Below are 24,653 nucleotides of genomic sequence, written 5' to 3'. Positions count from 1 at the left end.
TACATAAGTATAAAGATTCATAATCTAAAATAATTATATGAAAATAATATAAAATCATAAATAATTAACAAAATACGTGCTTTAAATAATTATTACCAAAATAATAACCACGCAAAAAATTATATTGCGATAGAAATGATGGGCCTACCGAGCAAAGCCCATTTAAATCCACACCTCACTGTTTATTACCGCGTGACAGTGGGACCCACAAGCATCTGAACGAGATATAAATAGGCCTAACAAATCCAATTAATTCTCCCCCTTTCTGCGAGGCAATTTTCTTTTTTGTCTTTTTTTTTTTTTTCCTTCTTCATTTTCTCCCCCCCCCCTTCATTTTTCTTTCCTTTGTTCGCTTTTTCCCTCGCTCTACAAACCCTAATCGTAGAGAATCCTTTTTTTTTTCGATCAATTTATTTGGATCGGTTTCTTCAGTTAAATTGAATCGAAAATGCAGAATCAGAGACTGAAGCAGCAGCAACAGCAGGCTTTGATGCAGCAAGCTCTCCTTCAACAACAGTCACTTTATCACCCTGGCCTCTTAGCTGCTCCGCAGGTTCGGTTTTATTTTTATTTTTATTTTTTTTGTTATATGTTTTTTTTTTTATGTAATTTAATTTTATTCTAATTCTGGTTGAAGCGACGCGATGATTTATAAATTATCTGTTCGTATTTGGTATGCTGGAGGTGTTGATATATTTATGAATTTATTTGTTCTATTTTCGTGCCGAAACTTTTCCGAAGTGCTGCTGGCCTTAATTGGGCAATTTTACGTTTTATTTTTCAAGTATGGGATTTTTTGTCTGTCTTGAGGTTGAGTTTTTGGCTGGTTGATTGTGTGTTGTGTTTTCTGGACATTGGGTCCACCGATTTTTGGTTCCGTTTCATTAGTGATCAGTTTATCGAACTGCAGATGGTTTAACAGCGTGTTGTGGATTGTCGTGGATTTTTGTTTTCTATTAATACCTGCTTTTCCTATATTGTACAAAATAGTGAAGAGCCTTTAGAGGAAATGTTTTTATGTCCAAATTATGTTCTTTTACCTTAAAAATTCGTAAAATAGGAATCTTGGAAATTTTACATGATAAAGTACATAGTGACCTTAGAATAGCTTTTGCATTACAGTTGTTTGTCTGTTATGCTCAATTCTGTGGAGGTACACAAGCGTGATGTTTACTTCGAGCTATTTGTGTTCAGTTTAAAATGTAACGGAGGCTTCTAGAAAGTGGTGCTCCCTGAATTAGGAGAATAATGGAAAATAAATGTTGTGAACAACATGATATAATTTTATCTAGATGGATAGGTCTGGTGTTCGAGAGAGAAAAGAGAGCAAAATTATGAAATTTATTTGGAGATGTTTTTTTTTTCATTTTTGGTTGTGTAAGCTAGTAACTTGCCAGCAAGAGATTGATTGCTGCATAAAAGGAAAATAGTTTCTGCATCATCAACAGAGACCCAGACCCCCTAAAGAAATATTAAAATGAAAACAAAAGACACAGAGCCTTTGCACTGAATTGGAGATGGGCGTGGTCAACTAAACTGGTAGCAACTAGTTATAAATTACAATTAGAAGGAGAACACCTTTGACTCGAAAACATATCCTGAACATTGCTTCCCTCGTATAGGTTCTTTGCCATGATTCAATAAGATATGTTTGTTTAAGTGTTGGAACCTTTTTAAGCACATTTTGCGTGGGTAAGATTTGAACATAATGTCGGTTGGGAGTCTAAGACAGACATAATTTGTACCTAGGGAACGACACTTACCAGTTTTCGAAAAGTAAATGGCATTTGTTCCATGATGAAGATTGATTTATAGCCAGCAAGTGGTGTCATTTCTGAATTTTTTGGATGTTCTAGTTGTATAATTTTGTTAAGTAGAACAAATCAACTTTTGATTTCTCCAGCTTTTTATTCCATTTCAATGGTAGTTCAACACCAATACTGTGTAAATGGGTCTTTTCTCCTCCAATTTTATTCTTTGTTTTTATTTATTTATTTATTTCTTTTCATTTTTTTTTTAAATTTTGCAGATTGAGCCAATCCCAAGTGGAAATCTGCCTCCTGGATTTGATCCAAGTACATGTCGTAGTGTGTGAGTGTTTTTTGAACAATTTATATGCTATTTTTCTTCTTTTTTTTTTTTTTTTGCTTCAAGCTGTATTCAGCTGGTATGTATTCTATTTTAAGTCTCAACTCATAGTTGATGACTTGTGCAAGTCTTGGCACCAAAATTTTGCTTCATGTCCTGCCCAACTATTTACTTACCAATTTCAATATTTGTGTACAGTGGTGTATTCATGTACATCTTTGTTTTCATGTTGTTAATTTCCTTCCGACATTCTCTATGTGACTGTCTCTTGCTTATTTGTATGATACCATATCTTATAAATTCATTTATTTTCTTTGTTTTTTTTCTTCTTTTCAATCTTCTAGGTTTTTTATTTTTGAGATAATGCAGGTATGCTGGGAACATTCACCCACAGGTGACCGAACCACTTCTTCAAGAAGTTTTTGCAAGTACGGGTCCTGTGGAGGGGTGTAAGCTAGTTAAAAAAGATAAGGTGGAAGTTATAGTAGTTATTCTTGTTATCGTCAATATTTATTCTGTAGATTCTGTATGCTGACATCATCTCGTTTTGTGATTTATGCAGTCATCCTATGGATTTATTCATTACTTTGATCGTAGATCTGCTGCACTTGCAATACTGTCCCTCAATGGAAGGCATCTGTGAGTATTAATCATCGAAATGTGATCTTACATTCATGTGTAAATCAGAGTAATCTTATATTTTTCTGAATGCCAGGTTTGGGCAGCCTATCAAGGTTAACTGGGCTTATGCCACTGGTCAAAGAGAGGACACATCGGGTGGGCATATACATTAATGTTTTCAAACGTGCCACAGTTATTTGATTTAGCTTATATCCTCGCATTTCAACTGATTCTGTCTCATTATTTCTTATGCAGGTCACTTCAACATTTTTGTCGGTGATCTGAGTCCAGAGGTTACGGATGCTATGTTGTATGCTTGCTTTTCTGTTTATCCCAGCTGTTCGTAAGTATCTCGCTCTCTCAGTCTCTTTTTGCGAACTTATATGTCGCTTGTTTATATTAAAATAATTATGGTGTTTACATGTGTGTGTATGATTTAGTTTGGGTGCTGATTATCTCGAATTTGGTTTTAGTGATGCAAGGGTTATGTGGGATCAAAAGACCGGGCGTTCCAGGGGTTTCGGATTTGTCTCTTTCCGGAACCAGCAGGTATGTTTCAGTGAGTTATATCTGAATTTTCTTTTCAAACTGCTATTTCTTTGGCATGCATCATGTTTTTTTTTTCTTTCCCCCAGGAGGCTCAAGGCGCAATAAACGACTTGACTGGTGAGAATACTTTGGGTTACATTAAATGTTAACGAAAAGAAGTTTTCTTGCTCAGAGTTATATGATTGCTTTATCTGTTGATTTCGCAGGAAAATGGCTTGGCAGCAGACAGATACGCTGCAACTGGGCCACAAAAGGTGCTGGTACTAGTGACGAGAAACAGAGTTCAGATGCTAAAAGTGTATTGGAACTTACAGGTGGCTCGTCTGGTGAGTAGTAGGTTGGACGGAAAATATAAAAGTAACTTTGAAAATTATGAGGATGAAATCATGGTTAGCAAGAAAAATGTATCATAATCTATTAGTTGTTTTTGGATTCTGCAATAACATAGATTATTTTTTAAAATCTATCGGATGCGGTAGACTTCTGAAGCTTTTACGATTTTTTGTTATGGTCAAGTTATAATGTAACTGTGGGTGTCATAAATACTGATGGAGACTATTGCTTTTACAGAAGATGTAAAGGAGGCAGCAAATATTGATGCTCCTGAGAATAACCCTCAATACACCACTGTATATGTTGGCAATCTTGCTCCAGAAGTAAGTCTTCTTTCCTTATGCCTTACTATCATATTTCTTCTACCAAGTCGATATAGAGAATAAAAAAAAGGAAAAAAAAAGAAGAGAAATCTTCTTAGTCCTTCGTTTGAGAACTAGGATAGGACTTGGTTGACAATATAGTAAGGTTTGACTCTTGATCAATCTTACGAAGAATATGTAGTACAAATTGAACCCCTAGTATTATACAATCCTAATAACCTTTTCAACAATGTTCCTAAATGGATTCGGCTAATTTGACGACAACTCTTATGTGAATATGATCTGCCAGATAAGCCAGGTCGATCTCCATCGCCACTTCCATGCACTCGGTGCTGGATCGATCGAGGAAGTTCGAATCCAGCGTGACAAAGGATTCGGCTTTGTGAGGTACAGCACCCACGCAGAGGCTGCCATGGCTATTTCAATGGGAAATGCTCAGTCATATCTCTATGGTAAACAAATTAAGGTTTGTCCTTGTTCCATTCTATTTGTGTAATTAACTACATATTTCGCTCGACTCTTTAGTACGTAATAAAGAAGTGTATGGTTTTGTTTTTCACAGTGCTCTTGGGGTAACAAACCGACCCCACCTGGAACAAGCTCGAACCCACTCGTGCCACCTGCACCGGGACCCATGCCCGGAGTTTCTGCCGGGGATCTTTTGGCGTACGAGCGCCAGCTGGCAATGAGCAAGATGGGGGCCGTACACCCCCTTATGCATCACCAGGGGCAACATCCTATGAAGCAAGTGTCTATGGGAATGGGGGCCGGCGCTAGTCAGGCTATTTATGATGGTGGTTACCCCAACGTTGCTGCAGCTCAACAGCTCATGTACTACCAGTAATTTATCAATATTCGAGTTGGAATTTTCTTTTTTTTTTTTTTTCCTTTCCGGGAATTTTCTAGGATGTTTTTCATTTGCTGTTTCTGGGATTGCTTTGTAACTTAATTTTTTTTTCTTTTTTTCTTTTTTGAGAAGAGCTTTGTAACCTTAATATATTCTTCGTTGTGTGTGTATCTCATGTCCATGTATGCTACCTTTTTTTTTTTTTTTCTTTTTTTTTTTTTTGAATTTAGGAATTTAGTTTTGTTGTCTTTGAGCAAACTTTTTTTTTTTTTTCTTTTTCTTTCAAGCTGGAGGAGCCCTGCAGTGCAAGTGGTGTTCATAATTTTCATGTTTATTGTGTTGACTTTGTTTATGGTGTTGATATTTCAAAGGGTTGGAAGACTGCAAGTTCTTTTTAGTTATTATTTTTATTATAATAATATAAATAATAATATTTGTTAAGAAAAAAAGAACTCCCTCCGTTACTAACAGTGGGTGCATTGAATAAATCTGTATTATAGTGAAGAAGAAGTGTACTAAGAGCATCTCCGACCGGACACCATAACACCATTTTTTCATCTAATTTAGGTGTTTTTAGTCTCCCACCTAAAATTCCTATATCACCATTACACCTAAAATTATAGAGATTTGGTTTTAGCCTCCCACAGTGGTCAACCCCCATATCACCAAATACTCAAATCCTATTTTTCTACCAAATTTTTTGGTGAAGGAATTTTCATCTCCCACCGGTCCACCATTTTCCTATTTTTTCCACCAAATCCTATTTTTCCTACCAAATATAGAGATAAAAATAGGATTTGACGTAATTAACACCATTTTATTAAGTACCATATAAAATGACTATTTTAACTAATTGCACCCGCTTACCAACTTATTAGCATATTTATCGTAAATACATTGGTATTAATTATTAAATTAGTTTTTAAAATATAAATACATTTGTTATTATTAACAAAACATTAATTCTAAAACTATAAATATGCTTATTTTAATTAATTTATTTATTTTGTTGGTATCAATGTTTATTAGTTCATTTCTTTACTTAATTAATACGCTAATTGCTATTAATAAAATACAATAAGCAACAATAGAATGATTAACAAAACACTTTTTAATTGATGAAATACATGACGGGACATTTAAATTTAAATACATAGCTCATAAAATAACAAACAACATAACATGATAACAAAACATGATAAACAATAACACAAATTATATAAATTTAAATCATCATGAACTGCTTATTTAAGTTCTCATGCCGTACTTAATAGTCTCTGTTGTCATAGTTGTTGTTGTACAAATAACGATATTAATGTCCTACAAAAATCAACTTTGTTTCAAGCATTGACAGTTGGTACATCTGCACCAGCTAATTATTCGATCAAAGGTAAGAACTATAACGTTGGTTATTATTTGGCTGATGGTATTTATCCTAAATGGTCAACTTTAGTACAAGCCATTAGTGTACCCAAATGTGCCGAAGAGAAATATTTTGTACAAAAACATGAATCGTATCGCAAAGATGTGGAACGGACATTTGGAGTTCTTCAAGCTCGATTTGCAATTATTAGAGGAGCGGCTCGATTCTGGAAGAAAGAAGACTTACACGAAGTCATGTTTGCATGCATTATTCTGCACAATATGATAGTTGAGGAAGAACGCAGTGGATATAGAAACGCTTATATTTTTGATGATACTCAATTTTCCACAAACCTTGACTATGAAAGTTCGTCATCTATCCCGCCTGTTGAGCTTTTGAGAGATTTTAATAATACGGCATATGTTAGTTTTCTTGGTCGACATCGAAATCTGATAAATCAAGGAAAACACAATGAATTAAGAAGGAGACTGGTAGCACACTTGTGGGATAAACATGCTCAAATCGGTGATGTTGAAGATTATGATGGTGATGATGATGATAATAATGGTGAATGAGATTTTTTTTATGATTTCAAATTGATTTATGTTGTAATATTTTATTTATGCAATAATTTATGAGATTATTGTTTATGTATGATTTTATTATATTTAAAATAATTTGAGTTCATGTTATTTCATGTTTAGACAATTTTTTAAAATTAATAACATAATTTTTAAATTATTTAGTTTAGAAAATTTATTACTTAGCATTGGATCTATAATTAATATTTAGGAAATAAAATATTATAAAATTACGATTAACATTAAATTTATAGTTTTGGGGTATATATGGTGAAATGCCATTGGAGACCAAACCAAATTCCATTTCCTATAAGTGGTGAAATGGTGAAATATTATTATTTTAATATTTGGTCTAAATTTTGGTGATACCCATTGGAGACCAAAACCACCATTTTTACACTAAAAATGGTGGAAGAGTAAAATTGTGTGCTACCGGTGGGAGATGAACCCATTTTTTCACCACCATAAATGAGATTTGGTGAAAAAATGGTGAAACCGGTTGGAGATGCTATAAGAGTCCGTTTGAATGAACTTATTTCAAACAACTGATAAATTATTACATCCGATAAAATAGGTTAAGATCTGATAAGCTGTTGAGTCTTATTTTTAAAATTATTTTTTCTTCTTTTTTGAAAAGAAAACAATTTCATTTCAACAAATCAAATCATGAAACCTGTTAAAAAAAAAAAAAATCAAATCATGAACAACAATTTTTTTATTTTTTTTATTTTTTTATCTCAATAGGCAAAAGAATCACCAAGACACGTCTCTCACATAACGAAGAATAAAATTTTAAAGTGTTTGAAAAATAAATTTACAAACTATATAATGTACTTTTAAGGATTTTTTTTTTTAAATTATCCAACAACATTTTTTAAGATACTTTAAAATTTTTATAAAAAAGGTCTTATAAGTTTTCTTCGTGTAATAATTAATGTGTATGTATTTTGGTTTAATTGCAAATTTGCAATACGTATAATTTCCCTCTCCAATATAAATATAATTGCAATCTGTATAATTTGATTAGTTTAGGCCATTCACAACGTATTTTTCCTTTACCCCTTTTAAATGCCCGCAATTAAAACACACATACTAACACTAACACTAAAAACCTTCCCGCCTGTTAATAAACCCTAAAACCTTGAAAATCCAAACACACACACACACACACACACCACTGAATCTCAACTCTTTCTTCATCTTGCCATGGATGTGGATATGGATACTTCTCCCAGCTACTTTGATCCCGAGGACCTCAGCAGCAGAGAGCGCTTCCGCCGATACGGGTATTTATTTGATTCTATATCGCACAATAAACTTCCAATTTTTTTATCAATCGTCTGCATTATTATGTTTATAATTTAAATTTCTTAATTCGTATGGTTATAGTTTTTAGTATCTACTTTGAGGAATCGTAAATTCACCGTCAATTGTATCAAGGGTTGGCTATTTTTTTTTATTTTTTTTTTGTATTGTTTAATATCGTACATGAACTAAGTTCTCGGCTACACTTAATTTTTCTGATTGTTGGAATTCTTTTTAGTTTTGTTTTTGTTTTTTGTTTATTGCGATTTTGGGTGAGAATGCTCTAGTTTGTGAATCTTGTGTAATTGAATACATGAGTTAAAATCATGGCCCTAACATTTAAGCGAATTTAACGTGTGCAGGAAAAGAAATCCGGGTTCAAGTCTGTCCCCTCACCATGATAGTTCGGCCTCAAGATTTAGTAACGCTGCACTCTTTCTCGAAAATATAAAACACGAGGTTGAGAGTTTCGATGCAGATTTTGGGGAAACACATTTTGACTCTGCTTCTAAAATGAGAGAATCTCTCGACGGTCTTGGAGTATATAGTGATGCTGATACAATACGCAGGAGGGGTAGTGAATCCTTAAAGGTCTGTAAGCAGGAAGAGCATGAGCAAATTGAAAGTGCAGATACTACTTTCTCTTTATTTGCTTCTCTACTGGATTCTGGTCTGCAAGGTGCTTAAATAATGCTACTCCGCTAATATTTTTATTCTTCTTCTGATCATATGTTGCAATTTTTGCAGACACCAACGTTTCAAATTTGCCTCTTAAACTGAACTGTATTAGACTGAAGTTAGGATGATTTAGTAGTCATAGTTACTTTCTGGAACTTTTCTTCTGATATTGCTTGTGATAAATTAATTTTCAAGTTCCCCAGTTAGCTATTGCGGGATAAGACGAGACAGATAATTCAATTGATTTGTGGGTCATAGATGTCAGAAAACCATTAATAGAGCAGCAGAGCTATCAATATGTATCCCGTTCATTAGGGTAGGCACTGCATACAGGTTTTTTTGTGATTGTTCGCATATGAGTATGGAAAGTTTCTTCTATGGGAAGCCTTCTATTGAATCCTTAACTTCAAATAGTCAACCACAAATACTTCTAATTACCTTATCTTGTTCATCACTAATATTTGAACAATAGTCAGTTGCATTTATCTCATGAATTTTCTAAAAGGTAGATTTAATAGTCAGTTAAATAAATGATGGACATATTGCAACAAGTGGCTCTTTCGTGGGGCTTAAGATATGCTCACAAGAAGCAGTAGAATGGTTTAGTTTACAAATTACTATTTCATGTAAGCGAGTTGGAAAAGTAGTTGCCTACATTGTCTACATGCATCCACGAGTCATAGTTGTTATTTTTTCTCCTCGTGATGGATGACAAAATTTCATCGCTGCATTGCTTTATTATTTCTTCTCATCCTGGTGAATGCACAAATATTTCATTCTGCATCAGAAGATCTTCTGTTGAGACTGACTCAACCCTTTTTTACTACACGAAGCCGGGAGACTTCCAATTTGGAGATTAAGTCAATCCTTGGTTCCAGCTTTTGATTCAGTTTCCATCAATTATCAGTTTATTTCAGGATTTGACTTCGCAGTTTATTGTTTATATACTACAGGGTTGATGCATATCCCTGATCTGATACTACGATTTGAGAGTTCATGCCGCAGTGTTTCAGAGTCAATTAGGTATTGGCTTGAATACTTCTATCATCAGTATCCATTTATCTGCTGTTAGATTGATTTTCTTGTTATCTGGATGAGTTCATGCTGTATAGGAACTAGTCAAGCACATGCTCTATGAACTGCAATTTTCATCACCAAAAGGGCAACTGATTAAGGTTTCAGCTTCAAGTTGAACTATCTAGTACTTTTAAGATGAGCAAATAGTAAAAAAAATGTACTGCACTTCCTTGACTGTGCTCTATAACTTTCAATTTCTTTTAATGTAAAATTTGATTATGTGATGCACCATGGTATACACATTCTGACTAACTGCTAGGAGATCATATAAGAACCTAAAGAAGAGAGGAAGGATCATATTAACTACCAAGCAATAACAAAAACAAAGGCAACTCTTTTCCTTCTTAAAGGATTCATAGTGGCGTTATTGCTGTCTCATTTTCCAGTATCGGTTTCGGTCTCATTTTAAAGAATGTTCAGACAGAGTAATTGGTTATAGGGTCAATCTAACAATTGGCTACATTTTTGCCAATTTTGGTGCAGATATGGGGCCAATGAGAGATATAGAATTGTTGAAGATAAATTAATGAGGCAGAAAGCTCGGCTCTTGCTTGATGAAGCTGCTACCTGGTCTCTTTTATGGTACCTATACGGAAAAGGTGATATATATTTTACCAAAGTAATAGATTTTATTCTTATAGTAGTTCTAGTTATAAAGTGGAACGTTTGTTTATCTATTTGTGCAAGTATTTCTTCGAAAAATTAGTTTGCTCACAGCATGATAAGTGGAGTTCCTCAAGGCTTGTATTCTGTAATATTTGTAATTAGAATTATGTGACCATAGGAGTTGAGTTTGGACTAAAAATCCTTCATATGTTTGGTTAAAATTCTGGCCCATGTTTCACCATGGGCTTAAAGCCCCAACCCAAACATAATGACTTTTCACATCAAGTTGTGACATATGTTACATAGCAATCAAATTTTAGATAAGATTAAATGCATTGCAACTTGTCTATAAAGTTTTACATCCTCAATAAATGAATCCTGTATAACCTTATATTTTGCTGTGTATTGGTCGTTTCATTTACTTTTGATCTTTCTGAAATATAAGTTTTGAGGCTAAAGTCTTACTTTATATTCTGACAGGAAATGGAGATGTCCCCGAAGATCTAATCCTGGTGATTATATGTATTAGTTTATCAGCATCATATATAACATAGCTGGATTTGGTTTGAATATTTGTTATTAATTATTCCTGTCTCTGGAGCCTTAATACAGTTCTCACATACTCTTTGTTGTCGATATTGTGTTAAAATATCAAATCCGAATCAAATGCTTTACGACAGTTCCCAACAACTTCACATTTGGAGGCCTGCCAGTTTGTTGCAGCAGAAAATAATACAGCTCATACAGCACAATTATGCCTCAGAATTGTTCAGTGGCTTGAAGGATTAGCATCCAAAGCACTGGATTTGGATAATAAGGTAAAGGGTTCAATCTTTTCTCGGTTTTACCACATAATGAATGGAATACAATCATTTATACTTTCCTGTTTTAAATTGGTACACAGTAACTGTTGATTTATACATTTTGTTGATGCGTCATCGTCTCAAATGGACTAGCCTCTGGAAAAAATTGCATGTTGCATCATTGTTTGCTAGTGTTATACCCCAATAGTGTATTTGACCTGCCCTGTCTTTCTTATTGGATGTGTTTAGAAGCTAGGAGTGTGATTGAGGTTGGTCATGAAATATGTTTGCTCCTTACCAGGGAAAATAATGCAATTGAAAATTTACCCGACATCGTCAACAAAACAATGTAGTAGTATTAAGGTGATATGTACTGTTTGGATTGAGTTTATTATACTTGCTTATGATGCTTTATTACTACCCTGATGCTACGATATATGTAACAATGTGAGCGAGACTAATTTAGGCCTGTATAACCTGTATTGATCTTGAAATATATATCCTGTAGACATGTAATGCCAAGTTCATTAACTTGTTGGAATGCCTCTTTTTCTGTGAGTAGCTAATTATGGTGCTTTTAATTGTATTATTTAGCATATAAAGACAGGGTAAATACTTGGACAATTGTCGACATACTTAGATCTTTGTTTCTAGGCCTTCAAATATAGGATGTGTTTGGAACATTTTTCAACGAAAGATCAGTATGCTTATTATTAACTTTTAAGATTCCCTAAAATATCTAATCCGCGATCAGAATGACGGTTTTTTTTAACATTTGGGCATGCGGTTTTATATTTTATAAAAGATGGTAAAATGATGGATAGTGCAAAGATTAGATGGAAAGTGCAACAACGAGGACATGTGCTACTCATGTGAGAGGATCTCGGTGGAATAGCCGGCACTGATTTTGAGGTGGCAAAGTGTAAAACCTGTGAACAATGGAGACATACTAGGGTTTCTTAAGACCAGAGCTTGTGAGTTTATAATAGAATGACCTCATTGATGTTCCTCTATGGTTGATGATAATGTGGATTTACCAGAGAATAAATGAAAACAAAAGCTTCATGCTCAAGCTAAGATTGCTGACCAATAAAATTAGTTAGAATGTAAAAGTCAGATAACTAAGTTCCGTGGATTGCATCTCCTCTTGTAGTCCTAGTGTGGCTTCAGAAGATTTTCTCGCAAATAATTATAACCCCAAAACTTATTTCTTTTTAATCTTTATCCTTCAGTTCAGAGGGTCTCATGTGGGCTCTTACCTCCCGAGCTCTGGAGTTTGGCATCATACTCAACGACATCTTACGGGAGGCGCCTCAAATACCAAGACTATTCATCACTTGGATTTTGATGCTCCAACACGTGAACGTACTCAGCAGCTGCCTGATGACAAGGTAGTCCCTCAGCAGGAAAATTCTGGTACTTGCATAATGATTTCAATAATGGCCACCATTTAGCTTTGACTTACTTCATCCGCCATCTCCTAAAAATTTCTGGTTACTCTTTAGTTGCTTAATGTCTTTGATTGTTTTTCATAAACTCTGCTATTAATGCTTGTTTTTACGTGCCTATTGCTGTCTTTGAACAGAAACATAGTCCTACTTTGCTTCCTTTTGAGGCTAGGCCAGAAAAATATTTAGCAGAGTCGTTTGCAGTATAAGCACTATATCTATTGTATTTTAGCAGAGTCGTTTGCAGTATAAGCACTATATCTATTGCTAACTGGCTGTTGCATGCTGATTCTCACTTATATTGAAAGGAATATTCTTTTTATAACAGAAACAAGATGAATCTCTTTTAGAGGATGTCTGGACTCTTCTTAGAGCTGGAAGACTAGAAGAGGCATGTAATCTTTGCCGGTCTGCGGGACAGGTATGGGGATCTGTTATAGTTTGATAGGTTTATGTTATATTCTTTCTTTGTTCCGCAATGCCTTCAGAAATGAAAAATCAGATGTTCTCGTGACTGGATGGCAACTTTGCTTTGGTAGCCATGGAGAGCTGCGAGTTTATGTCCCTTTGGTGGTTCCAATTTGTTCCCATCTCTTGAAGCCTTGGAGGAAAATGGCAAGAACAGAGTGCTGCAGGCCATCGAACTAGAAAGTGGAGTTGGTCATCAATGGCATCTTTGGAAATGGGCATCCTATTGTGCATCTGAAGTAAGTAAAAGAGAAAGTTAGTTGAAGTTTCTTTCAGTCTTACAGCTTGGGTAGACGAGATGCATATACTGAATAAACTGAACACTTTTCTTCAATGCTATAGTTGCTTCTATACATTCTAATGCTTGGTCCCGTATTTCTTTTCTCCGAGGCCATCCAGATTTACTGGTTGGCCTGCTTCATAAGAGTGCTGAGAATCATGGCATAATAAATTTCTCTATTTTTTTGGATTTGTTTTGCTAATGCATTGTTGATGTTTTTGTTGTATTCTGAACTGACTTTTTTTCTTTGATTTCTTGTTTTATTGGAGAAAATTGCTGAGCAAGACGGGGGAAAATATGAAAGTGCAGTATATGCAGCTCAATGCAGCAATTTGAAGCGCCTTCTTCCAGTTTGTACGGACTGGGAGGTGTGTTTGTCTCTCTTAATCATGAAATTTGCTTTAGTATAATATATTTGGCTTAGTTATCTTTTGAAAATGGGGACTTATTGTTCCAACGGAAGTAAGTTTGCTATGTAGTTGTCAATAATCACAGTTTATTTGCTATCATTCATGATTTCTTCATGATTTCACGCTCATTAACTTGTAAATTTAAGTTTATTACTAATTGTTATGTTCCTTCTCATAAGTTATCTATAGTTAGAATTATAAATTGATTGGTAATTTTAAAAACACCTATCGTAAGTTCTAGTTTCGAAGTACAACGCGGTATTGCAGGATTGTTTGATGATCTAGTTTTGCAAAGTTCATATCTTGTTTACCGTCCAGCTGTGCTCTGTCTTGTGAGTGAAATACTGAATATTTGGAAATTCCAGCTTTTCTTGACATAATTGAATCTGCATGTCCAAAATGTTTGAATACTCGTACATTGACAGCCAGCAGTTGATAATAAAGACTTCAGTGGCTGCATGATAAGATATTGTTGACCTGACTCTCACAATATCTTTTTTCATTAGGAAACTATTACAATGGAGCCATGTTTTAGGTTTATTATACTTTAAGAATAACTTAAATCCCACGTCCAATATGTCCTCAAGCAGAACTATTTACTGAAGCTACTCTTTGAAATCTGGAATCCTTGAGCTTGCCTTCCTGGTCTGGTTGTTTTAGCCAATATCCATAAAGTCTCTATATGCTTCTGATTAAGAATTGCTTTTGAGAACCTTGCTCTTCACATCTCTCTCTCTCTCTCTCCCTCTAACACACACACACACACACCTCACACACACACACACACACACACACACACATACACACACACACACACACACACACACACACACTCACACACACACACACACACACTCACACACACACACACACACTTTTGTTACTAGACTTGTTGTATGTTGGTATGAGGTAATGGTGCAGGAGTGGATATACCTCCAATATTATATTCAATAGAGTTTTTTTTTTTGATCCCTCGTGTCTTCAAGCTTTATCAATGCCATCTGTGTTTGTTTCTCAGTCCGCATGCTGGGCAATGGCCAAGTCATGGCTTGATGTCCAAGTTGATATAGAAATAGCTCGCTTGAGACCAGGTGGACTGGAACAGTTCAAGAGTTTCGAAGAAGCAATCGAGAGAAGTCCCGGGCAAGGAGATCTTGCGTCTCAGCTGAGTGGACCAGATAGTTGGCCGCTTCATGTCCTGAATCAGCAACCAAGGGATCTTTCTTCCCTTCTCCAGAAGCTTCATTCAAGGTAAGCATGTGTCACATCGATGTATTTTTTTCCCCTATTATTATTGACAACTGATTTTGTATACCCACCATGTGCACAACTTAGTGACACTGTGCACGAGGCTGTTACTCGATCATGCAAGGAGCAGCAAAGGCAAATTGAGGTAATAATTTCTGTTACCTCAATATCTACTCTTGGGAATATCAAATTCGTTCCGGTCACTAACTTCTATGCGATGCTTGTCGATCAATGATGTTCTGATGGTCGTATATACATAGAAATAATGTAGACAGTTTTTGACTTTATGCTTGTAACTGTACCCTAGAATTTAGATTTACTAACTGACATGTTTATTCTTGTTTTCTTGATAAAATAGCCCAAATTTAGATTTAGTTGTTTTGTCTTTTTGATGATTCTTATACTAATGTAAGGGTAGGACACAAGAAAATGTAGGACCCAAATTTAGATTTAGCATGTTGTGCTGTTGAGTGTTGACTGATGATACACACAGAAGCCATACCATGTGTATGCTTGTTTTTTTACCTTTCCCTATGCTATCTATATCTGTGGATGTGATTTATTTTTGTCCTCAGCATGCAGTGGGGTAATTTTACTCTCCGACGGCTAACTGTAATTTTGAAGCATGACAACAATTATATTTTGAACTTATTTCTCTTCCTTTCTCTGTCATCATGTGCCAATGTGGTCTTCTGTTTGAAAGCTTAGCATACTTAATTCTAGGAAGGCATACTTTCCAATATTGTATATTATTTGTTTGTAGTTTACTGGTTGCGAGCCATTGACAAAAAAACATTCATACAGATAAATCTTATGTTAGGCGACATTCCTCACCTGCTCGACCTCATCTATTCATGGATATCACCTTCTGAAGATGATGGGAGTATTTTCAGGTATGAAATAATTGTTCTCTTTTATCTGTTTGTTTTCTGATTGTATTTCAGCAGTTTGGTGTCTTTTATCGCAACTGGATGCACCATTCTAAGTGGGTATTAGATTAATGCATGCAAAAATACAAATTAATAGATAATCCGCATTGAGTATAGATATGTATAATTTTGTTCAACATGCATCCTATTGTCAGGCCTCATGGTGACCCACAGATGATGCGCTTTGGTGCTCACTTAGTTCTCGTGCTTAGACACTTACTTCATGATCAAATGAATGATACTTACAGAGAGAAGATGGCGACGGTTGGTGACTTCATTATTCACATGTAAGTGGATCTTTGTTTTGCTAGAGTACCACTGGAGGGTTTCTTGAGGATGCATTGGTAGTAGTTGTGAATGCTATCTCTTCATTTGGGATTCTCTTTCAGGTACGCAATGTTTCTTTTCACTAAGCAGAATGAGGAGTTGGTCGGCCTCTATGCTTCTCAGCTTGCGCGCCATCGCTGCATTGATCTATTTGTACATATGATGGAGTTGAGGCTCAATAGCAGGTTTGTAGTTAAGATTGGTTTTGCAGTTTATCGGGGCAATCTATTTTGCAGTTATTCTCATGCCATGTTTCCAAGATTAAATTGTGTTGTCTTATTTCTTACATTTTCTCCATCTATAGTATGCATGTCAGATACAAGATGTTTATAACAGCTATTGAGTATTTACCATTTTCTCCGGAAGATGAATCCAAAGGCAGTTTTGAAGAAATCATTGAGAGGTGACTTGCTCTTCTAAACACTTCTTTTCAGCAAGTTTAAATCATTGTGTATGAGTACTGCTCATGCATTTAAATTTTCCTCTTGTTCAGAATTTTGTCAAGATCTCGAGAAATCGGTGTCGGGAAACACGACAAGTCATCTGATGTTGCAGAAGAACATCGTTTGCAGAGCCTACAGAAAGCTATGGTTATTCAGTGGCTCTGCTTTACACCTCCTTCCACAATTAATGATGCTAAAGCTGTTACCGAAAAACTCGTTCTCCGTGCATTAATGCATAGGTAATTAGATTTCTCTTTTCTATTCATTTAGGAGTTCAATTAATCGTATTACTTTTGTGGCTGGCAGATATTTGCTTTTATTTTCTTCTAGTTTTATTGACCCGTACTTTTGTGTTCTGTTTTCTCTTCGTCTATTTTTAATTGGGACCTGTTTTTGTTGTTGTAGCAATTTGCTCTTTCGAGAGTTCGCTCTTATTTCAATGTGGAGGGTGCCTGCAGTACCTATTGGGGCTCACACAGTGCTTAGTTTACTTGCTGAGCCTTTGAAACAACCAACAGAAATTCTTCTTTCCACCGAAGATCATGATGTCGCTGAGAGTTTGAAAGAGTTTCAGGATTGGGTATGCCTTTGACATTCAGTCTTGCTTTTATTGAAAAGATAATGATCTCTATGCTGACTCCATTTATTCATTGTTGCAATTGATCAGAATGAGTACTATTCTTGTGATGCGAAATATCGCAACTGGTTAAAAATTGAACTAGCACATGCTGAGGTTTCACCCGATAAACTGTCCGCCGCAGAAAAACAGTTAGAAGTTACAGCAGCCCATGAAGCTCTTAATTCGTCACTTTTATTGCTAGAAAGTAAGTTATTTTATTCCATAAACATTGTGATGATGTTATTAAGGGATTGGTCTTTATACTGCTTGTTGCTCCGTTAGTGGGTATTGTTTCTCTTAAACTCATGTTGATATGTGTTTTCAAAAAAATTGGACATCTAAAAAACACAATATGGTGCTTTTATACTGATAAATGTTTATGCTCGTGTTCTTGTTTTAGGAAAAGATAATCCCTGGCTGGTCCCAACTCAAGATCATTTACATGTATCGGTGGAACCTGTATACCTGGAACTACATGCTACAGCAGTTCTGAGTCTACCTTCTGGGGAGTGTTTGTCTCCTGATGCTACATTGTGCACGACGTTGACAAGCGCCCTTTACACATCAGTGAGCGAGGAAGAAGTTCTGCATCGAGAATTGATGGTAAATTTTGTGATTTTAACCTTCTTAACATAACAGAAAGAGTTGAAAATTCCTTGTCTCTGTATTGTAGTACTGCCTTGTAGATCATTTTCTTATTGAAGTGTTATTTGAAGATGTTTTATCCTATAATATTTTGTGCCAAGCCAAACCATGGATTATATAATTTTCTCCGACACACTGCTTGTATTGAATTGGTATTCATTAACGTCCAGTTTGCAAGTACTTGGCTATCTATATCTAAGTTGTGACTTGGAAATCTAGTCTCTTTGTCAGCTCTTGATGTGGGACTTTAGTCTGTATTTGCTCTTTCCATAGAAGTTCCAATTCTTGTTATATAATTTCGATCAAACTGCCTGATGCATTAGTCTATATTTGCTCTGCCAATGCAAGCTCCAATTCTCGTCGTCTAATCTTCTAACTATTAGTATCATTCTGAATCTGCAGGTGAACGTTTCTATCTCTTCAAAGGACAGTTCTTGCATTGAAGTTGCCCTTCGCTGCTCAGCAATGGAGGGTGATGGGCTTGGACCACATGATCTCAATGATGGTGGAATTCTGGCTAATGTCATGGCCGCTGGCTTCAAAGGTAAATAACCTGTGATTGCCGTATTATCAGTATGTGGTATATGCACTTGGGTTTAACTGATTGTATGTAGTGCATAACAAAAAAGGTCTTTACCTAAACAGCACTAAGTCTGAGTGTGTGGAATACACTGTTCTTTGCACTTTCACATCTCATTACTTTTCAGTTCGAGCGGGCTTGAAGAGTGCCGCAAGCTATTTGTTACTAGGTGTTATATAGGATTTTTTACTCCCGACTATTTTTGTTCTCTCCGAGTGTCAGTTTTAGTGAAAGTTCACAACGGTTGGTTTCATTTTTTCTTTCGTCAGCAATTTCAGGGGTTAGGAATACCTACATAAAAATTTTCTGCTATATAAGATTTTTACCTAAAATAAATTCTCTCTTATATCAGGGGAGCTGAGTCGATTTCAAGCAGGAGTAACAATGGAGATATCCCGCTTGGATGCTTGGTATTCAACTGCTGATGGTTCTCTTGAAGGACCAGCAACATATATAGTTCGTGGACTTTGTCGCAGGTGTTGCATCCCGGAAATTTTTCTTCGATGCATGCAGGTAACGTGTTTCTCCCCGTAAGTTTGATGTATGCATGTGCAAGAATTTTTTTGCTTAAAGTAATTCCTTTGTGATAAATTGAATATATCGGGCTATTTATTGCATAGCTTCACCATTTCCTGTAAGCCTTTCAAGCGAAGAAAGCATGCTTTATAGTCGTATTTGATGTTTTGGTGGACTTTCTGTAGGTCTCAGTTTCACTGATGGAATCTGGCGACCCACCGGAGAGGCATTACGAGTTAATTGAACTAGTCACCTCTCCTGAAACTGATTTTCTTCGTTTATTCAGCCAGAATCAATTGCAGGTAAGCATTTTAGAATTAATTTAAAGATATTCGATTTATGTGATTGAAGGGGATTATAATTTATAGTCTTCTGCTCCCATGAATTATACATTCTTCTTTTGTTATATACAATTGTTGTTACAACTCACGCACTACACACAGACACGCACCCGAACTGATACGAACTCAGGACAGTAGACCAAACGCATGGTGCTAACATGAATTATATGTTTATCATGTTGAAATATGAGTTGATTTATCTTGATTATCAAGTGGATCAATGAAAACACATAAAACTAAGTATATATTATTTGTTCGCTTTAGGTGTGCTAGCAAATTATGTTCTTTCAGAGGAGTTCATACTATCATAAATTGTGAGCTGCTGATTATTTTTAGTTCAAAATTTCAACCAACTGATTATCATAAAATGTTTTATATACAGGAACTCCTATTATTCGAACGAAACTATACAATATATGGGATGGATCTCGAGGATGGGCCGAATTCTTGATTTGCACAGTGCACAGCGAAGCAGCAGTTTTTACAAGAGGTCGGAAATTTGAATTTACAGCAACAAGTATACCCACACCACACCGTCTTCAGTACTAGCCAGCTCTCTGTAACAATTCAATACATCACTTATCTCTTAGTAGATAAGTGATGAACAACAATTCAATACATCTGTATTATGGAAGTTCAGTAGCTGACATTTTTTTCCCATCTGTTTTATTATGCTGATTTATTTATGTATGCTAAAAATTTCAAATTCAACCCCGTTATTGCAAGTAGGTGTTGTCGTATAAATGATTTTTTTTTTTAATTCTTTTTGGTTTGAGCTCGTTACGTTTCTAGTTGCAGCTAGGACACGACAACTCAAAAACATGTAGCTAACCTGGTTTCAAAATAGTTTTGAATTTCTTTATTTACTAGAAGGAAATTGACATGCACTTTATCGAAGTTGTTTGTATTGCAAAAATTGCATTTTTATTGGTTTGTATTACATAATTAAACATCAAGAAATATTAACTATAATGCTTCAGAAAATCATTTATAGCATCAAAAAGTAATTACTTCTTTAAACCAAATATAACAGATTCCGCAGCATAGTCTAACTTGAATCACAACACCTCTAAATCACAAAGTGCATATAACCTGTACTTACTATTGTCAAAACAGTAACAAAGTAGTAGCTAAAGATGTTCAAAACAGTAACATGTAAGTAGATAGACCGTCTATAAAGTCTGTACGAGCAGGTTCTTACGACACAGTAATATCATTTTACCTCTTGATCATATATTCATATTTATCCATTATGGCTTAGTTTGTTGTATCCTCAAAAAACGTAGTTTTTGTAATAGATTTTGCAAGTAAACCTTGAAAAGGTCGAAAGGCATATTATGTGAAACCAGAGGCCACTGCACAAAATGTTAATTGAGACAGCTCCTTCATCTGCAAATGGATGCACAATCACCAGATCTTCTTTTTGACCCAGAGGAGGAAGAAGACAACTCCTAGAACAACAGCGACAGGTGCCCATTTCCGAATCAGAGCCTATAGTCAACGATCAATGAATCACTTATAAGATCCTCGTGTAATTCTGTAATAATACTTGCTTTTTTCTTTAGTGGCAAAAATAAGGTTGAAAACTTAGATGAAGCATTACACTCATGCTTAATGTACTTGGACATAGGATGGAAACAAGCTTAAATAATATTTTGAAAATATAAATGAACTCGTGAATCGGAACCCCTCATGACAGAAAATATAATCAACCAACCTGGCGGTTCAAATCTTTTGCCTTATCTGCGTATATGCGGGACTCGGATGTCAAGCGACTGGACATCTGACTGACCTCTGGAAAAGTTGACAGTGGAAGATGTATCATCAAATATTCAAAAGTGGAAAAGAAATGAACTTCGAAATGATGCGGAAATATAAAATCCCAAAATGAAAAGAAACAAGCCATACAAGTTTTAATGAGAATTAGAAAGGTGCACTAAGTAGCTAAATAGAAATTTCAATTGCTCCAGAAATTAGGTTTGAAAATAAGGCCTACCAAGCATAAGTAAGGTATGAGGCTAAGTTATCTATTTAACCAAAATTCAAAAAAAAAATGTGGTGGCACTCATGGCAGTGGTAAGAAAAATGATGATAAAATCACTTACGATCCAACTTTTCACCAACGCCAAGAACTTCTTGTACATTGCGGGTCATTATCTGGTGAACTTCATAGAGTTCATCATTCAACTTTGAAACATTCCGTTGAGTTCTTGTATCTTGGTACAGTTTCTTTGTCTTCTGAATGAATGTATCTACCAAATACAAGAGAAGCCAGTGATCAGAGAAAACATAAAAGAGAAGAAATATTAGAAAGTACTGCTTACATATAAGATAAGACACGGATAAAAAATCTTACCAAATTTGATAAAAGCATATGGTCTTGCAGCAGTTTCAATCTGATTCCCATATACACGCTCAAATTCATTCTTAAGGTCTTCTAGATATTGGTAAGCAAGCTTCTTAGGATAAGAACGATCGCACATTGTCAAATAGCACACACGCCCTTCAATGATGTGACTAAGCTCCCAAGTTAAGGTCTTAACTTTCCATCGAAAGAGGACAAAATTATTATACTAGCATTACTCAAATTTTGCTTGTTGATAACCTTACCCAACTGCACTAAAGCATAATTAACATAGATATTCTAAGATGCAAATAAAATGACACCATTTGGGCAGCAAGGATCTTGATATGTAGAAGCTAATATTAACCATATAGTTGTTAGTTATGAAATCAGCAAAAGCCCATTAGTATTTTTTTTATTTGTACATTGAAGGTATCATACCGACAGGTGGGAACTATAACAACTATGTGGTTCCGGTAAATTTAAATAACAGATTTGCATAGAGAAACATTTTTTAGGAACGACTATCCTCCACATACATGTTTTACAGTGAATGTGGTCAAGACAATGTTGAATTCTTTTTGTAATAAAGAAGGTTGCAGTAAGTCCATTCATGTTCAGAACCACAGATAAAATTCAAACACTTAACTAAAATGTGCAAAAGGATACTGAAATATGTATGGCCCTGTTTCAATTGACATTCTTGACGGTTCATTCTGACCCCTCGAGAGGTTTTTGAACAAAGCCTTAACTTGCTGCTTGTAGAAGTCTGCATCAGGCATATCACGACCATCGTCCAGTCCTTCTACTAGAGGAAGGCCATCAGTCACACGAGCTATCATCGTAATTTTCACCATCTTTATTATGAGCTCACACCTGTAAGATACTAAACCAAATTAGTTAGTCATCCGATTCTATTGAAGTCTGTAAACGATACACATATCACTACATTTTAGTACATTCTAAGTATAATTCTGCCATTTGGAAGAGCAATGAGATGGGACTGTAGTCAGAATCAGAACTACGTTGGCAATATAGAGATAATCATCCAGCGCAAGAACAAGTTCATATCATTAGCCAAGATAAGATTACATAATCTTATGAAACCCAATTGTATTATTGGACCATGGAAGGTCCAATAAAAAATCTCCCTAAAAGGCAAAATAAGCCATGATAACATAATATCTCCGGGTTGACCCGGGAAGTTATTGGATATAACAAACATACAAAAAAAAGTCTAATTATTCAGTTAATCATAGCTAATCTCCCGATCCAAACAAGGCCTTAAATAAATAAAATCTGAAAAACTATCCCAACATAAACAAGAGAAAAAGTGTTTTGAGTTTTTCTTTTCGGGTCCTTATGTCCTTGTGCAAGTCTAAATAGTTAATCTCAGATTCCGCAGACAACAGGTTGGAAAATATAAAGCATGCATAAGCTAACTGATTAGTTTTTGCCATGAACTCTCTTGCCAAGGGCTCCAACACACTATTTCTTCCTTTTTTTCTCTTCCTATTTAAAAATGTCTCCAGAAACCTAAACTTCGATCATTATATCAAGTAAAATAATCCAATAACAATCATTAACTATTCATCATCTAACCTCCGGACATTGATTTGATGGCTACAGAGTATTCCGTTTCCTCCCAAAATACAAACAAAACATTACTTCCTCTCTCAAATTCTTCCCCCAAAACGAATTGGAAATAAGGCCCCAAACCAAACATTGCCTAACTAATTTCCACATGCATTTCATTTCTTTTATGATATCACTCAAGAAGTTCTTCAATCGAAATTATTATCTGTGGTAAAAGGAAAATGGAAGAAACTCCAACTTCATTGATCACAACTTTTCATATTCCCCATGCTTCGCTAAATCTAGATTCCAAGTCGAGCGTCAGTCAATAAAACCTAAATTACTCATCCACCATTTCAACAAAGCATACCAGTATCTATCTCAAACGTCTAAAAGTTAATTCTGTACATTATTTAAATTTTACAGATCAATCAAACCAATTCATCGAACACACACACACCACACACACACACACACCAAGCGAAAATCAGTAACAAAATCCATAATCATACCAGACAAATAACAAGAAACACAAATTATTATCGACATTTACAAATTGAATCAAACGCATAGAACGAATCACATACCAACCGCATGCGAATGTGAGCCCTGGGTCAGATGCGCCGTACGAGAATCCCGATCTTCAACTACGAAATTCAACCCTTCAATGGATCCTTGAATGGAAATTTGAGCGATCCGAAGTAAGGATTTAGATGATAAATGCAGATTACAGAATTTTGATTTCGCGGAATCGCAAAAACGAGAGAAGAAATAGGGTTTTCGCTAAATTGGATAAATGGCAAATTTACTCTGCCGATCTAAATACATATATATATATAATTTGCCAATAATTTATTTATTTCTTACTTTTTGGCCAAAAATAAAATAAAATTGCCAATGGGAAAATGTTTTTTATTATAAATTTACCAATACAAGCAAGTACGGTATAATAAAGTTGAGCAATTATCTTAAGAATTTGTGAGTTCAATTTTATTTATGTAAAGTTAATTTCATGATATTATAATTTTCTCATATATATATATATTATGAATAAACATGTTCTACACTACATACTTTCATGTTAGAAATATTAGAAAATGATTTGAACAAGCAAATGACAATTGACGAAAAACCGTGTGCTATAGTGTACATTTTGTTGATTTTTTATTGACGATTCAAAAATTAATGAAACAATATTTAAATAAATTATTTAATGACCCATATAAATAAATAACGTAGTGGTTATCACAAGTTTGGTGCTTAAAAAAGACATTAATTGTTGGAGATATAAATATTAAATAATTCA

At 35.1% G+C, this 24,653-nt stretch overlaps 3 protein-coding genes across 3 annotated transcripts; 2 read left to right on the top strand and 1 right to left on the bottom strand.

Annotated features, from left to right (window-relative positions):
• Positions 1-256: 256 nt before the first annotated feature.
• On the top strand, positions 257-4,951 carry LOC105952487 (RNA-binding (RRM/RBD/RNP motifs) family protein). The gene is made up of 12 exons (XM_012976077.2): positions 257-553; positions 2,030-2,091; positions 2,458-2,560; positions 2,651-2,727; positions 2,804-2,865; positions 2,965-3,052; positions 3,183-3,258; positions 3,345-3,375; positions 3,465-3,584; positions 3,829-3,914; positions 4,204-4,380; positions 4,477-4,951. The coding sequence occupies exons 1-12, from the start codon at positions 449-451 to the stop codon at positions 4,756-4,758; spliced, it is 1,269 nt and encodes a 422-aa protein (XP_012831531.2). The 5' UTR covers positions 257-448; the 3' UTR covers positions 4,759-4,951.
• Positions 4,952-7,415: 2,464 nt separating this feature from the next.
• LOC105952578 (nuclear pore complex protein) lies at positions 7,416-20,188 on the top strand. The gene is made up of 25 exons (XM_088816571.1): positions 7,416-7,470; positions 7,738-7,991; positions 8,373-8,689; positions 9,642-9,711; positions 10,249-10,364; positions 10,852-10,883; positions 11,052-11,189; positions 12,407-12,565; positions 12,951-13,043; positions 13,162-13,329; positions 13,640-13,738; positions 14,799-15,031; positions 15,116-15,173; positions 15,833-15,921; positions 16,113-16,244; positions 16,347-16,469; positions 16,589-16,687; positions 16,778-16,966; positions 17,133-17,307; positions 17,395-17,551; positions 17,747-17,949; positions 18,394-18,535; positions 18,924-19,084; positions 19,273-19,389; positions 19,811-20,188. Exons 2-25 carry the CDS (start codon positions 7,912-7,914, stop codon positions 19,877-19,879), a joined length of 3,219 nt encoding a protein of 1,072 aa, XP_088672697.1. The 5' UTR covers positions 7,416-7,470; positions 7,738-7,911; the 3' UTR covers positions 19,880-20,188.
• A 227-nt stretch (positions 20,189-20,415) lies between these two features.
• On the bottom strand, positions 20,416-24,190 carry SEC22 (Synaptobrevin family protein). The gene is made up of 6 exons (XM_012976281.2): positions 23,935-24,190; positions 22,442-22,648; positions 21,785-21,945; positions 21,534-21,680; positions 21,146-21,222; positions 20,416-20,919 (listed from the first exon to the last, which is right to left on the bottom strand). Exons 2-6 carry the CDS (start codon positions 22,627-22,629, stop codon positions 20,836-20,838), a joined length of 657 nt encoding a protein of 218 aa, XP_012831735.1. The 5' UTR covers positions 22,630-22,648; positions 23,935-24,190; the 3' UTR covers positions 20,416-20,835.
• Positions 24,191-24,653: the final 463 nt, after the last annotated feature.

This window comes from Erythranthe guttata, chromosome 4 (genome assembly GCF_056151865.1).
Source record: "Erythranthe guttata isolate IM_541 chromosome 4, IM_541, whole genome shotgun sequence".
Lineage (NCBI taxonomy): Eukaryota > Viridiplantae > Streptophyta > Magnoliopsida > Lamiales > Phrymaceae > Erythranthe > Erythranthe guttata.
This window is presented reverse-complemented; position numbering and strand designations above follow the sequence as displayed.